General features: G+C 23.0%; 1 protein-coding gene across 1 annotated transcript in view; it reads right to left on the bottom strand.

Annotated features, from left to right (window-relative positions):
• LOC113561279 overlaps nt 1-17,365 on the bottom strand; it is a 76,212-nt gene extending 58,847 nt beyond the window's left edge. The window contains exons 1-2 of the mRNA XM_026967603.1: nt 17,271-17,365; nt 12,908-12,953 (exon numbers count right to left, since the gene is read on the bottom strand). Of these exons, the coding sequence (XP_026823404.1) occupies nt 12,908-12,929 (22 nt within the window). The 5' untranslated portion in view covers nt 12,930-12,953; nt 17,271-17,365. The remainder of the gene's footprint in view (nt 1-12,907; nt 12,954-17,270) is intronic.
• Between the last annotated feature and the right edge of the window lie 947 nt (nt 17,366-18,312).

Genomic DNA, 18,312 nt, shown 5'->3' with positions numbered 1-18,312 from the left:
ATATTTATGACCAAATGGAGCAAAACTTTTACATACATTTGAATAATTCAACATTGGAATATATAACATATTATATAGTTTTGTATGTATATATATGTTATAGTTAAAGTGTTAAATCAGTTAGTTTATGAAATAGATAGGTAATTTATAAAATAACTAAATGTGTGCTAATGAATTTAATTTATACTTTAACTAGTTATTTTATAAATTACCTGACATCACTTCGTTAATGTGTTAAATTGTACAAAATATCATGTATGTATAAAATATAATATAATATAAATATAAAATATATATAATATCATACAATATCGTTATTTTACTGTCCAGCATAGTAATAAATTAGATAAAACTGATAAGATTATCGTTTTTATTAATAAGATTGTCAACAAAATTAGTAAGGTTTGAAGTTTAGTAATAGTTTTACGATGGGTTTTCTTAACTTTGATGTAGCGATGGTAAAATAAATTTAAATAATACAAATTATTTTTTATTTTTTATTTTGTATTTATTTGATACCTAACTACACGTTATAATAACAGGAGTGTTAAAAAAAAGCTATACTCCCGATCCCTAGTAATTCATTAACTATCTAGTTATTTTATAAAATATCCGAATTCAATACTGTAACTGTAACATATATATTTATATATTATTATAACCTAATTAAAGAATTAAAAAATGCATTTTTATGAATTAATAATTATTAGTTATTATTTTTTAATTCCTCTATTATTTCTTTTATACACGTTGAATCGTCAAATCGATGCATAATTTTTATGAAAAATTGCTTTTTAAATATCCGTATCGAAACGAGATTTTACTATTGTTTGAATAAAACGACATTTTTTAACATTTTTCCTTGTCGATACTTATATGCGGATCATACAAAAGAATCTACCATAATAATACCTTTTTAAATTTCGGGAAAGTCAAAAGACGTGTGATGCAACCACAGTGACGCATAACTGTTTTATTGATTGTAATGAGCAAATATAATTGCTTTGGTGCAGATAAACAGCAAAAGAATTTATCAGAACAATAAAGACTACTACTATTATTATTATATGTTTAGCATCATAACTACATTCCAAAAATAATTTCAAGTTCACATTTAGCATTAGATGGGAAATATTTGAAAACGTTCGACTCAATATTTCGGACGTTATGTACTGCGGCAGTACCGGTTATCGGGTTATGTTATTAATAAGTATTGTCTAAACCAATAAATAAATCATAATATTATTTGTATTAAGTTACGCGGACTGCAACATGGTAATTATTGAGGTACTAATAAAGGGGTGCAAAGGTTTAATAATATTAAAAATAAATGTATAAATTATTGTATACAAAAAAAAAACTAATTGTTAACACGTACTCGTGCTGCATTAAAACGTTTGGTGAGCTGCTGGCGACACAGGTTACATGTCGAGTGTTGAGTATGACACTACTCTATTCACGATAATAATTGTTTTATAAGATTAAAAACATCAAAGCACGTAGAAAACTAAGTAGAACACAATAATATGCTTTGTCCAATATTCTCTGTGTGTACGACACACGTTGACATTCATCAGAAATAGATTATTTTGATAACAGCGGTTGCTAAAATCGTATCATCATTGTACCTTTTAATTTTAAAACTAATTCTACTGGTCCAATTTCAATATCAGACATTATACTCTTAACCATTTTATTATGCAATAGCATGATATATTTGTATTTATCTAATAATTATTATAATAATATATTATGCTGTTATAGACATTTTAAAATAAAGTTAAAAAATATTTTGGTATATATCCTAATATTCACTTTCAAAAAACTCACCCTTAAATTATATCTTAAGTAATATTGAATATTGCTCGGTTTCCAGTGATCAGTTACTGTTAAATTTTTTAATTTCAAATATATTGTCTATCAATTTGTTATAAAAACTGTCAAAGTATTTAATTTATTATTTTTCTGAAATTTATTCATTCCCAGTTAACTCAGCTAACCCCAGATGTTAATTATTGTTCATACCTACTACCTAGTTACTATAGTTAGTATCAATTTTTATTATCAAAGCTAAGGTTTTTTAAACATTTTACGTTGATAATAAAATATTTAATTTATTTAAATGGTAATATGCAGTTCAGTACTGACTGGAATTACTTTGGTGTGTACATCCATAATACTTATAATTTATATATTTATGGAAACTATATCATGTTTTAAACTGTACTCTTTATTAATCAAAGATTTTTGGACTTTAGGACCAGTGCTTTTTGTACATTTTAATATTATGCAATATAATGCTGACCGTTATAACGCAGTTAAAATAAACATTTTTAATGGGGTCGTTTTCATAAATATATGTATTGTGGTATAAAATATTCTTTTGAATATATTAATTTAAATAAAACAGTAGGTTTATTTGCTATAGTATAAAGATAACTATGTTTAAAGATGTTTATTTAAAAAAATAGAAATCAATCCTATTATTTTTAACTGGTATTTTTTTTTTTAACAACTTAACTTGTTTAATTTTATGTGATTATTTTGTGTATTCGTATTTTTGAAAACTTTTTATATATACATAAGAAAATTACAATTTAAAAGCCACAAACTACTATAAATATAAAATTATTTCTTATATTTGGCTTATGAACGTGCTAATCAATATACTGTACGAACTTTCAATGCTTTCAGAAACATCCATAAAACTGTTTGGGAGCTATCTTATTTTTTATTCATAGTATATGTTATTTAATATAAAAATCTTTATTTTCTAATCGTTATAGATTGTAACTGCAAATGAAATTATTATTTTATTTGTTTTTCTAATAGTTGTTTAAGTTTTTGATAATTTAAAAATCACTTGATTCAGGATTTTAGCAGTAGAAAGGACTGAAAGGAGATTCACACAATGATGATGTATTAGTTTTAATGATAGTATTACAAACATAAATGAAATAAACATATTTATGATATCATATATTTAATATATAACCTATATATTGTATATTTTAAGTTATTATTAAAATCAAATACTCTAAGCGTTTGTTTAATTTAAATTTGTTCCTTTATATTTATTAGTTGAACTATATACCGTAACATTTATAACTTGTTAGTACTACCAAAGTAAATACAGAATTTCTATTACTCGTCAAACTTTAACCTTAAAGTTTTTAACTGTAAGTATTGCGCATTATATATATATATTTTGTACCCATTAATATTTTTTTTTTAGTTTGATCATATATCTAACAATATTTTATTTTGAAAATAAATCTACCTAACCTTTAACATGCATATTATACATATTATTATGTAGATAATACTTAAAAATAATTATTATTTAGATTTCTATAACAAATAATAATTTTAAAATTTTTTTATTTCATTTTTCTACTTAAGTTATATATTATAACTTAGTACAATAAGAATTTATATATATGTATATTATATATTATATACTTATAGTACATTATCAAAAAAAACAAAATTGTAATAAAATCATACGATTTTTCATTATTTTTTGATTGCAGACTAGTAACAATGCTATTAAATTAATTACATATACTAACTATGATTGCTTTGTTTTGTTTATTTATTGATACATTCAAAAATATACAAAGGCTTATACTATATATTATTTATTTATATTATACAAATTTTAAAAACAATAAGCTTAATTTTGTTTAAAAAATATTATATATTTTATTAAGAATTGTTTCTTAGATAACCTCATTGTACGATTTGTAAATTATAATAATAACAAAACACCAATTTATTCTTGTTTTCAAATTATCTTGATGATTTATAAAATATGGCCTATTTATGGCAATCAAATCATGTTGTAAATTTAACTTAATATTGTTCACTTTTAAAAATAATATATCTAAGTAGGTATTTTAAAATTTAATTCCACCGAATTTTTCAATACTTCCAAATAAAATATTTTAAGATGAAAAAAATAATCTTAGCACTTTTAATTTTTTTTTATTGTTACATGATTCTGAGATTTTCTTAAGTATTTTTTCATATTATTAAAATAACGAATGTATAATCTTGAATTTAGTGAAAATGAATTATAAATAAGAAACACAGTTTAAAATAAAAAAAATATAAAAATAAGCATTTATCTGCTATACTTATTTTTAAATTAATGTAATGTTATAATATTTATAAACTGTGAAAAATAGAAGTATGTATTTTGTTTAAAAGTTTTATAACTTAAATATAATTGATTTTACTGGTTCACTCTCAAAATGTCTTATGCATAAAAATATCCCCAATAGTATTATCCCTTATTTTATATTCATATTTTTTTATTATTATTTATTCTATTAAAAATATTACAATATAATATAAATTTATAATTTTTATTAATAAATAATATAAATAATTCGATGTTTTTGGCAATGTATATCAACTCATGCGTTTCAACTTATCATATTATCTCAAAATAAACATTATTATTTTTAAAGTGAATTATACATAATACAGATTTTTGTTTTATGAAAAATTTCACGCAAATAGTTAAGTATAGTAAAATGTTCATAGTGAAAAATTAATTCTTTCAAACGTCTGTCCAACTCGTATGCTTTCTTCTTTTTTCGGGTAGCTCACCAGTTAGCTAATCGAAAATTGTAACGGTTTTGATGTATTTTATCATTTTTATTATTTCATCAAAATACAGATATTCGTATAACAAATACTTGAAGTATTAAATGTAAATTGTAGTTTATTACCTAACTGTTAATATAAATATAGCGAAAATGGCATAACTATACACAACTTTTATAATATTATAATTAGAATACGATTATGTTAGTATGACTAATCCACACTGAAAAAAAAAACATCAACCTATTTATATTATTAATCAATAAAAGTCATGTATTTATATTGTATAATATTTTCAATAAAATAAATAATAATAAAAACATATAAATATGAAATAAGGGGTAATATTACTATAGGTATATTTATAATGGAGATATTTTAAACGAAGGATATTTTCGTAATGTACCAACTCTATTTATTTATTCTAATTAAGTATTTCTCTTTTTTTGTTACGTTTTACAATTTACGACATATACAGACCATCGAATTAATTATTGTGATAACTAATAAAAATTAATTTTTTTCACCTTAAATTACGAGTTATTTTAGATAAAATACATGTTAACTACTTTTGTTGTTATATTAGAATAATTTATTTTTTTTTTTTTTTATGACCTTACATCTTATTTTAAAAATAAAATAAAAAAAGGTTTCAAGATAAAAGTAAATATTATGAACAATGGAAATATTATTAATGCCCAACCCAAAGAAGTAGATGTTTCTTTTTAGGTGAATTGTATTTTAGTTTTAATAGCTTTTGAAGTATGATAACAACTTTATGATATTCTTTATTTCTTTCACACTCTGTATCATTTTTAGTGTTGGATTTTTATAATGAATTATCGTGACTATAGTTGTTACTGCTATATGTATAATAGTTCAAAAAATTACAAATTTTATTATTTAATAAAGGCATTTCATAACATTTTTTTTAATATTTAAATAATAGAGTCAGAGAGAGTTCTGCCTAACACACTATTTCCTTTAAACAAACTACAAAATGATTTTCTTTTTGAAAAATTATCTAGTAGCTTTATAGTTGATAAAAACTGTGTTTGTTGCTAAAAAAAATTATAAAAACGTAATTTTATTAACTCTCAACATTTTATAAAAAAGGTTTGTATATTTTTTGGTTAGTTGATTTTAAAGTACTATTTTTTTCTAATAAAATATTGATGACGTTACGTGAAGTAACGTGTATTTCAAATCATGTTAAAAAAAATTGTTTTTAAAATACAAATCATGTGACAAAATTTAGTTTACAAGGGTTATTTTTAAAAACAGAAATTGAAAATTATCATAACCCAAAACTTATAAAACTATGCTGAAACAATTAGAGACATCATAATATAATCAGTATCCCACACATAAAATAATTTATCTGGAAGTGATTATAATTTTAAATATTTATAATTACTTTATAAAAAAAATACTAAACTTTATATTGGCTTATAAATACTTGACCAAATAAACTTTGATATTTTTTGTTATCTAAGTTAGTATAATTTTTAACTTTAAATGGAAAAATTTGATAGTTTATCAAAAACTAATTGCAAAAATAATGAACTATGGGTTATTAAATTGTATTACTAAAATTATTGACACATTTGAATATGATTTATAACAGAACCAAAAACCGATGTTATAATACCGAGGTTATCTTTAAGGAAATATATTTTATTTAATATATATTTATGTATACTTTTTATTAGAAAAATTTTTGTAACATTTTGTGAAAAATCTTTATACATTTTTACCAGAATTGGAAGAAATTAAATATTTTAAGTAAGTGCATTGTTACTAATATGTATAATAACACAAAAATTATTGAAGAATATACCCTTGAATGATAATACTACCTCGTATATATTTTTGAAAGTGAAATATAAAATGGTGAAATAAATATTTTTGCGAAGTGCATATTTAGTTTGGAATAATAATCAACTTTTTACAAAAAAATTAAATTAAATTTATAAATAATTCATATTAATTTTAATGCCAAATAATAAAAACTAAAAACGATTTTTAATTTATTATTTAGATGGGAATTATGAACAACACTGTAACTTGGGAGCATATACTTATACCATAAAATGTTTTTTTGATAGATTGTCTCATTACCTATTCATTTACATATTGAAAATTGAATAAATATATTATATATGATATGCATATTGCATAGCTTGCAGTTAATCCATTTGTTGTGTTAATGAAACGTAAATTAAATGAAGCACAATGAACACCTGTTACTTTATACGTTTCGATAAATTATAATGTATACAGATTATGTCAAAATTAATGCACGTACACACACAAACATTTTCGATGTTCAATTAAGTATAATATTATCGAATAACTGCTATTATATAAGTATTATTATATTATTTAATACGTTAAATTACTGATATATTTGTTTTCATAGGAAATAAAATGTTATGAATTTAAATCCGTTTTTAGTTCAACTATTATTTTAGTTTTAATTATTTTTATTGACACAGTCAATTTTTATGTGATAATTTTTTAATTAATAATATAATCATTATTATAGGTAAATTTGTTAAACAAATCAGTTCAAGTCAAACTAAGTTTATGAATCAAAATAAGAACGATAGATATATTGAGACTGTTCATCATGACTTTTATTAAACATATACTATGTTTGAATCGAGAATCGTTGTTGACATAATGTTTTATACACGACATACATGCAGAAAATAAACTTTAAAAGCGTAGTTAAATGAAATATATCTGACCGAACAAATACTTGAAAAAAATAATACTTTTTTCATATGATAATAAATGTTTATTCAGAAATACAAATGGGTTGTATTGGAATATGGAACTATGATACGTATTATCTTGTATTTTGTAAGTTTGTATTTATCTCTGATCGCTAAAAATCCGCTGTTCTTTCTTCTAAATTTGGAATACCCGTCATTATTATTATTGTATTATAATTTAATTATTCTGAAATTAATAAATAAATGAACAAAATAAAAATTTTAGATTATTTTCTCTAAAAATGTGTTTAGAAAATTGTTACGTGTATAACAATGATTCTTTGCATGGCAATTTAAACTACTATCAATAACAGGAAAGAGATAAAAGTTTAATAAATATTAAACTACTTAGCGTTGTAAATTTAAAGATAAAAAATTAAATTTATTAGGCACCACGATTAAACCCTAACTGTGTTGATATATATATATAACATTGTTTAAAGAAAAAACTAATAATTGCAAACAATTAATATAAATTAGTAAATCAATAAATTTAGGTAAATAATTATGAATGTCATATTCTAATGTTAATAAGGTAAACAAGCTACGATATGATTTGCAGGAGATTTTAAAACAAATGTAGGTATGTGAAATGTATTGCAGATAAGTTAAATTACCTTTCAAAGGTATTGTAGAGATATCATATACGTATGTTAATAATATTAAATTATTGTGTTCCTAGAATATCTATAATGAAGATATAACTATAAAATTTAATTGAATTGAGGTAGAAACGGCTTAAAACCCAAGCTTAAGGCTTAGCTCGCGAGTAGAAGCTTTGAAAAATCCTTAATGACACATCTAAACTAATGGTCTAAAATATTTCTCTTTCCTATTCATTGCGCCGTATAAAATAATATCTACAAACCTTTTTCGAGCTAGTTAAATGCACTAAATGAGAATCGACATATCATATCTAATCAATAAAATTTCATACACGAAATCCCTAAAATTGTATTAAAAGGATGCGTGTCGTAATATATCACGATGAATACATTTCGTATGTTCAATGACTGATAGCGCGTTGTACAAGCACATTTTACCAATGCCATTTTAGGGTTAGGTAAATTACGATGAATGGCTTTAGAATCTCTAAGTCTGCGTGGCTTATCTGACTTATTTTACAACTCTTTGGTCATTTATCATCAGTATGACTTTTCGTAAATATACGACCAACCCCGATCGAAATAAATTAGTAGAGTTATAACGGGACCATCAATACTAAATAGCAAAGTCAAAGTAGGTACAAATAATAATGGTCATAATGCTAATACACGTATGATTGAGCATTTACTTACCTTTGGTTTAAATATGCAGAAATCATTAATATCTTGACGCTTATTTGATATCATGTTTAATTTAAATATTTGTCAATATGCCTATCTATATACTATGTACAAATAATACAGTATACTAGCTAACACGTTAGTTTTCTATTTTCCTCGGAAATATAAATTGTATAAAAATGCCTTAGCAAGTTGTAATAAGGTTTTTTCAAAGATCCCTATAGCTATGCATTTCTTCACATAAAATATAACTTTTAAAAAGTATAGTAATACAAAATATAGAAAATATATTCCACATTAAATAATAGTAATTTATCAACATATGCTATTATTAGTTAAAACTTATGATGACGTCATTATAATGCATCATATGTATTCAAATTAAAAGTATTTTTACTATGTATACTAAAAAAAAAAAATAATAATAATATACTGAAAGAATTTCTCTAAACTAAAAAAAAATATATATATACGTAGAATTACTCAATTTTTAAAACCTTATAATTTCATCTAATATAATATGACTACGTGTGTCTTAGAAAAAAAAACTTCTGAATATATATTCTTTCTGTCGTATATGTTTTAGTTAATGAATAATTAATATTTTTTATTTGTTTTTTCTTTTAAGTTAAATTCTAAGTTTTAAGAAATTAAAAAAAATGTTTTAAAAGAACTATATAAAGTTGATATAAGTTTTGTCGTTTGAAAGAGTTTTCAAATTATTTTTCAATAGTTATCACATGACATCATCAAACACCATGATGAAACTTTCCAATATGACACGAAAGTTTAAGTTTCTTTTTAGTGATAATATATTAGTGATTTGTATTTATTTTAGATAAAAAATATAAATTTTGATAGATGTATTTTAGTTATGATTTTTGAATAAGATTTTTATAGAAATTTGTCATGATGAAAAAATACATCCATGTACTTGTATAGTATATAAATACTATAGAATAAAAAATATATATAATTAATAATCGGCGTTCATTTCATTTACTTCTTAATATATTGTTAGGTACGTATAAGAAAATAATAATTGTAATATCAATGTTTTGTTGATTATACATTTGTACAGTAATAATAATGGGGATTCATCATAAACGTAATCATCTAACCAAACAAATCCTAGTTAATGGCAGGTAGATAGTATGGAAATAATCTTGAACGTATTGTTTATAATATAAGTGAAACATTTAACCCAAATTCATTTTACGTTTATAAGTTAAAATAGTCGTTTTGAGGGTACGTGGCTGCAGATATAATTTATGGCAAGGAACCCAAATGCAAAAAGGTATTGTGGTTGTACACATGTACAATTTGTAAGTGCATTTAAAAAAAATCACTGACAACACAATAAACCACGTAGGATGGTTATGGAAATGTTCCTGAAAACAACGAAGAGGTATGTTAAACATTTTAAATTCTTTCAGAATAATAGTGGCAACTTAAGGAAATTATTTTAATTATTACTATACATTAACTGATATATTTATGTCCACATTTATAATGGATGTATTTTTACAGTCATTGCCATTTAAGCTTTAAAATTAATTTTTATTTATTCGATACATCTGATATGTTTTAGAGTTTCCTGCCAGAACTTTTTAAAAATTAAAAATTTATAAAAATTATAACATTTTTAAAACATTAATATAATTTATTATTCATATAGTTTTTGCTGTAATTTAGATAAAAAAAATTAACTCAAAGTAACTTCAAAGTTCAAATTTTGACAATATGAACTTACAAACGTATAATAACAATTTATTTATAAACTCGGCTTTTGATATTTAGTCATTTTTAAATAAACATTAAACGTAAAAGACTAATAAGTTCCGCAATTTTTTAAATTATCATTTTTTTTTACATAGTAATTACATAAATTACAATGACCCGTTCAATAATGAAATTTACTCGACTCCTACTATAGAACAGAAGAAATTTCTGGTTTTTAATGTTAGTTATTCGAATTTGAATTTATATTTTTATAATAACATTAGCTATTAGTACTTATTACCACTATGTTATCTACGATATCGTGAAAATCCTAAAACACGTTCTTCATTTTTAATCAAAGAGCTTATTACCTATGCTTTTTGCGTCAAATGAGTTTACTTCGTTTCCCGAACTTCATACGGACTTTAAACTTATACGTTTACTACAAAATAATTAATCGTTTAAATATCATACGCATTACTTTCGACTCGTTTATAGTAATATTATTAAGTAAAATTGTTTTTAATTTATTAAGTAAATATAATGTAAGTTGTATATATTGCTTTTTTCTATATTTTATATTTTATTTATATTCATACAATATAGTACGAGTACCTATATGATATTATTTACACATGATACGAAATTAAGAAAAGTTTGAATTGTTTATAATGCGATGTTCTATACTAAAATATTATAAAATGTTATAAGTACTTGATTTAGAGTATTATGAAAAATAATTGGAATTCGTTCAAGAAACATATACAATTTTTCTTTGTGTTTGAACATTTTAAAAGTTGAGAAATAAATTAACTTTACGTTCATGATACATATTTTTCACTATACTATTAGAACTTGCAAATTGCATTCATAAAACTAGTGATTAAATTAATAATTTAAAATTATTCTAGTAGATACAATAGGTTTAATTTTATCGATTGTACTTCATTATATAGTTTGTTGTAGTTCACTAGTTATTGTTTTTAATTAAACTAGGCGTATAGAAAACCTACATGAATGCTATTTTTACAATTTATTTATGAACGCTAAATATTTAAACATTACACACACCGACCATAGCATAATTGATTATCAATATTTACTTTACACATATCGATCATTAATTCCAAATTCAAATTAACAGGCATCTTAAAATATCTTCTTGTACAGAGAAAATAGTGTATGATAATTTATGTTTTAGTAAATTTACGATGTATTTTAATATTAGAATAATATGGATACTATACATAAATTATAGATAGATTACTACAAACATTAGTTTTCAACAATATTATTGTAAATCAGACATGCATTTTAAAAGGGGTGTGTTAATACATACATACAAAACTATATGGTGCTACTTAATTTGTTATTTTTTAAAATTCAAAACAAACATGATACCACTGCATTAAATAAGCAAATATATATTTAATTTCAAATTAGAAAGAAATATTTGAGCATAGTGGTTAAAATAAAATATTTAAAAGTGTTAATATATTTCAGTATTCAAAGTTTCAATTTATTTTCATTATATTTATTTTTATATTTATAGAATAAATATTTTTATTGTATTAATATTATTATTTATATTATTTTGACAACATTTAGATAAAAAGTTAAAATGCGGTCAACTTAAAACAAATATAAAATATATCGAAGTAATTTATTATATAATTAATACAAATCTTTGATCGGTGATGTTATAATTATTTACCAATCTATCACCATAGCTCAAAAATATTCTTGGTTGACCAACAATAATAATAATAATAATAATAATAATATGATTCCTTTTGTCTAAACACTTAAAATGCAATTCAAATACTTAAATGTTTAAGTGAAACTTTTTTTATTAGAAATATTAAAAAAAAAATAGTATGAAAGAGGGTCTTGTGATAATATTTCAATTAATAGAAACTTTGAAATATAATCTTCAATCTTGACTTGTGTGACTTAATGTGTTAATCGTAATAATATTTATTATAATGTTATCTATTACTAAATTTTCCAATTTTCATTATATCTTGATATCTTTGATATCAAATAATATATTTATGGTACTCAATTCATACTACTTGATGCCTACTCTTAAGTAAATAACAATTAGATACATTTTACTATGCATTTCGTAATTCTTATGCTAACTATTCTAACTCTTGATAATTCATATTAATTTAAATAAAGTTTGAAAGTAGATACACTTCAAAGGACAAAGGTATCTTACAAATCTTATTTTCAAATTTTAAATATAATTTAACTAGTGTTGTATACCTTGTGCAAAGTAAATAATAAAATAATAAGATTTATTATTAGATTACCAAGACTCGGCAACAAAATAAGTTAAAAGATGTTTTATAATATAATAAAAAATATATTTAAATATTTAGGTTTAATTTACTAACTATATAACATTCCGAAAACAAGAAATTCGTAAAAATTAAAAAAATATTAAAGGGTATTTATTTCATACATTTTAAGATAACAAAAACTTAAATTTTATCTTACTATTCAAATTAAACAGAGTCATTCTACAGTTACAATTTGAAATTGTCTGAAACAAAAAAAGCAAAACAAATATTTTAAAATTGTGTTACGAATTCGCAAATATTACTGGGAAGATGGTTACATGAATTTAAAAAATGCTACAAAAAAGATTCATCTCCTTAAGACAAGTATCCTAATTTCATAAACACTGCTTAATTTTTTATATTCTATAGACTATAAAAAACTATAGGCAGAAAAAAAATAAGAAAACAATTCTACTGTATTATAATAGATGTTGAATGTACTTCATTATTGTGTTGGTCACTGTAATAGTGTAATATGTGTTACATTTTGATTCAACGATGAATGATTTAATATAATTAAGAATTATAAACGAAGTTCGAACGGCTAGCCTATGTCTTTGTTATAGGTATTATAATTTATATTGTTTTATTAATAATATGGCTAGTTATGCTCAGTTTTTTAAAAAACAAAATAACATATATCAAATAATAATTTTTATTTTAATATTATTTCATATAATATCATACTACTGGTAGTTAGTTTTTTTTTTTAATTAATAATTTGAAACTAATGTTCTATATGTACCAGTTTGAATTAAATTTTTGTAGAAATAGTTTTAATAAATCTAGATAGGTGTATTATAAAATTATATTGTACCTATATAGTAAATAATAATATAAGTAAAGATACAAGTGCATACAATTTTTTTTTTTTTTTTTATTATTATTATATCCCCTTAATATAAAAAATAACTCAAATATTATTATTTTTTGTTTAAATAACTAATAAAAAATACGTATTTTTTTGTTATACATAACATTTGTTGTTAATTGAGAGTTTGGACTTGAGAATAGGGCATAATAGATTAAGTCTAGTATTAAGATTTAAGGACCTTTCATTTAATTTTTGAAGTGTGGACTCCAAATTAAACATTTGTCTAAGATATTAGACCTAAATTATTTAGTTTGAGTTTTAGTTGAGATTTTGGTTGTTTTGGAAAAACATATGATAGGTATCTATGATAAAAATAGTGAATACATTTTTTTTTTGTATTTACGAATTGCTAAAAATTTAGCAGTATAAGGTCATAATCATGAAGAATATTAAATTATATTTTAAAACTTTTCGACTGTGTGTATAGATATATATTGAAATTTTTAAAAAATAAAACTAAATACATTCAAAATAATAATAATTTAAGTAATGATTGACTGTTTTAAATTTCTAAGATTTTTGAATCATAGCAGAAACAAAAAATTTGTCATAGAATAAAGAGTTATTATACGTTTGATGAGTTTCATCAGATTTTCAATTGTATAATCGCTCATAAAAATGTAATTGGTTTTATGCTATTTTTTTTTTATTTTAGTAATAAAATTATGAGGAATCTTGTATTTTGTATTCAACTTAAAAACTTTTCACCTCATAAACGTTATATGCATTAAACAAAAAAAAAAAAATATAAATATCACAAAAACATTCAAAATATTTTAAAAATTATTTTATGTCTAGAAAATTATAATCCAAATATTTGGTGAAAAAATCAAATCTCAAATGCTATTTTTTATTGAATTAGTTTAATTAAAAACACAAGAATATTTTGATATTCAACCCCTCTAAAATTATACTAGATTCAGTTTTATTTCATAAATGACACAATCGGTTGACTATTGAATTAATTTATTTTTCCAAAAGCCAACAAAAAACAAAAAAAACTTAATATTTTCTCCGCTGTACGGAAAAACAATGATTAATAGATATGTTTTTGTGTCTCATTGTGGGTACATAGTCACGTTTAAAATATGCCGTTCATCTATGGCATGTTTACATTAGCGATAAGCTATCTAGCGTCCAGAATTCGAAGTCAGAATGACAAATTTCAAACAATTTTATTTATAAAGATAAATTCTAATATAACTATTATTACATATGATTAAAAAAAATGTATCTACGAAGTTGCTAAGGTTACGTAATTATATCATATTATATTAGTTGCTAAGGACAACATAGTCACCGTAACAGGAAATTGGTCAGAAAATATAAGAGTTGTATCCAGCCTAAAAACATTAAAAACATAACTATGTTAAAAAATAATCAGATATTATTGTGAAACCAATACATGCATCACTTAGAATCTAAAACTGTTACTAATCTCGATCCTGAATCAATATATATATATAATTAAATAGAACTATTTATAGGCTTTAAAACATAACTGTCCAAAAGTGTCCACATATAAATTTTTAAATTTAAAAACATTAAATTGAAAAATTTGACAGTTTTCTATACAAAACATATACATACAATTTGAATTACTTCATCAATAAAAAGTATAACTGAGCTTGTTCTGTAAGATTTTCCATTATTCTAAAATCACTTGAAAATTTGAGAAAACCTAAGCCTTGTTTATGATAAAAATAATTTATTGAGTACTATTGAAATTGAAAAAATAATATTTAAACTTTTAAAGTAAACAAAAATACAAAATCGAATGCATATTTTAAATTAATAACTTGTAAATAATTTAATATTACTATAATATTGTAAATAAATAAAAAATAAATACAATTTTTGAAAATCATCAGTAAGATCTAAATTGAATAGAAAAATAAATAAACGAGGAAATTATCTTCACCGTAGTTAACAATATATAATTAAATATCTTTATATTTTTAAAAAACTCATCGTTATTTTGTTGTTGTATTGTAGTAAAAGAAAAAAATATATAACAATAATATTAGCAAAGCAAGCAAACAATACTTGAAGAAAATCTATATACACTAGGTTGGCGTGAACAAATGAATACGAGAAAGCACAATAAAATATTATTGTATATATATATTATTCAATTTTAGTTTTTCACTTATATATTTTACTATTTTAGGTATGTATAAGTAAATACGCTATGAAATATTATATATGATACCCATATAAAAAAAAATGAATATCAATTTTAATTTTCTTTCATGTAAACAAAATACGATTTAATGCAATTTAATTTTTATAATGTAAGATCCAATTATAAAAATGACAAAGCACGCTCAAACTAATCTTTTATTATTATTATAAATACAACTTTTCAAAATATATTTTTGTATTCATCAACAGTTAAACCAGACGAATACAATATTATAATAATAATCTAAATACATGTTAAGACGTTAAAATAAATTTCATAATATTTGTTCATGGTTACTTGAAAACATATATATAAAGTGCTCCGTTCTGAAATATCGTAATCTTGGTGTGTTTAACAGTGAAATATAATAATAAAAAAAAAAATATTATTTTTTTTCAACAAATTCGAAATTATTAAAAACAGTTTATCTGAAAAAATATACGATATTCGTATTTGTACAACCTCGGATTCTACGCAGTTATAATATTATTGTACATCAGACAGTGCGAATAACATTATTGGATATAGTAATATTAATTCACAAACTAAAATTATATATTTTTCGTATACACAAAACTTTTTGAACAGCGTTACAAAAAAGAAATTTTTCTTTAAAATAAGTCCGTATTCCCACCATCTATGATAATTTTAAGCATATTATAATTTATCGGTTACGGTGATTTTTAAGTATTGAATATTAGGGTTGATAACACAGCGATAAACAGAATAATTCAAAATGTATGTTACAGTCATTTTATTGGTAAGTAAATATTCATAATAATGAAACCTTATCATTACGAACATTTTTTATTTAGAATTATTTAAAATGATTAGTAATCTTTACATTTATTTACAATATTTTAGTGGGTCAATTTGAGAAATTCAAAGGGACCTATCATTTTTTTTGCAATCACAATGTTATGATTTTTTTTCCGAGTATTTGCTGCATAAAAATTGAAATTTGGACGAGTAGTTTATTATTTATAATCATTTAAAGCTTAATTGAGCGGAGTAGAATAGTACAGGGATACCTCTGCAAAAAAAAAAAAATGGCCTACAACTCACTCATCTAAACTTTAAATGCTTATCACTCATAAACTACTTTTTAAATTTTGATTTTTATGCATCCAAACATTCCGAAAAAAATTATTTAGACTACGATCCCAAAAAAGTATAGGTTTCCATTTGAATTTTCCAAATTGACCACTAAACCCACTATTAAAATATTGTAAACAAATATAAACTATATTAATCATTTTTCTCTACTGTGAATATTTTATATTTATATGATAAAATATCTGTAACGTTAATTTTAAATCACCTTGTATATCCGTTATTCTACAATTTAATAATGTGTAAAAAGAAATCACAGTCCGAAACATAACAATAATATTATTATATTTTATGATCTAACAGCGTCAATGCGTCACTTAATTATTGGCAAATAAATACATAATTTACCTGAACGCAGCGTAACAATACAGACCGGTTAGCTAGGCCGTGAGTACTTCGGGACTGACGTCGGAGCGAGACCACCACCAAAGGAGTGCGTTTGGGGGATGCTGCGAGACGACTGTCGCCCACGAGTCCACCGTCATCATCCCGCCCACCCCCGGAAGGGATCTCGTTCCCGCTCCAGGATTAAAAGCACGCATGACCCGAAATACGCGTAACACCAACAATAATAATATATTATCATCGCGTAAACGTTATGTTCCTATACCGCAATATTATACGAACGCGCGTGCAATATTACATAATTTCTACGTTTTGACTAAGTTGACATAAGATGGGGTTGTTACTAGTTAGAATTCTCTTTGTTTACTCACGACCGTCTTTTGTTGTTTATTTATTTGTTTTTATGATTTTGACCGGAAACAACGACTTAATTCCGCCACGACGATTGACAGTCTCCGATCGTTTTTGCTTATCGTTTGTCTAGCTTTCGTCTCGATCCATTATCGACTGTCGTCATCCTTCAGCGGAATACGCGTGTATTGTATTATACGTCATCTCGCAAAAGCTTATCAAACGAAACAGAAAGACAGAAAAATATTTATATTTCATGACATTCGATTCAAACTGTATGCACGTATAGTAACGATCAGCTCATACCATCGTACTAAATTTTCCGGAAGTCGTGTATCATTTTGAGAAACATCGCGATTTACCACCAGACATAATCGGATTCAAATGATGATAGAATGCAGACAACGATGTTCTCGGAAATCAGAAAATATATATTTATTTGTCGACATGATATTTTTTATCGTGTATATAATAATAATATGATTTTAAATTTACTGGATATTATAGTATTCAATAACATAAAATCTTATTACTTTGACCACCGTTTATAAAAATTGATCAAATTTAAAGTTTTTCAATTGTTGTAAATTTAAAAACCGTTCATAACCCTGCGATGTAGTAATCAAAAATTGAGAATTGAGTACATTTATTTGCTTACATATAATATATAGATTGATAGATACAATAATTGTTG

The sequence above is a fragment of the Rhopalosiphum maidis genome, chromosome 1, assembly GCF_003676215.2.
Source record: "Rhopalosiphum maidis isolate BTI-1 chromosome 1, ASM367621v3, whole genome shotgun sequence".
Lineage (NCBI taxonomy): Eukaryota > Metazoa > Arthropoda > Insecta > Hemiptera > Aphididae > Rhopalosiphum > Rhopalosiphum maidis.
The sequence above is the reverse complement of the archived record's forward strand: the minus strand, read 5'-3'. Positions and strand labels throughout refer to the sequence as shown.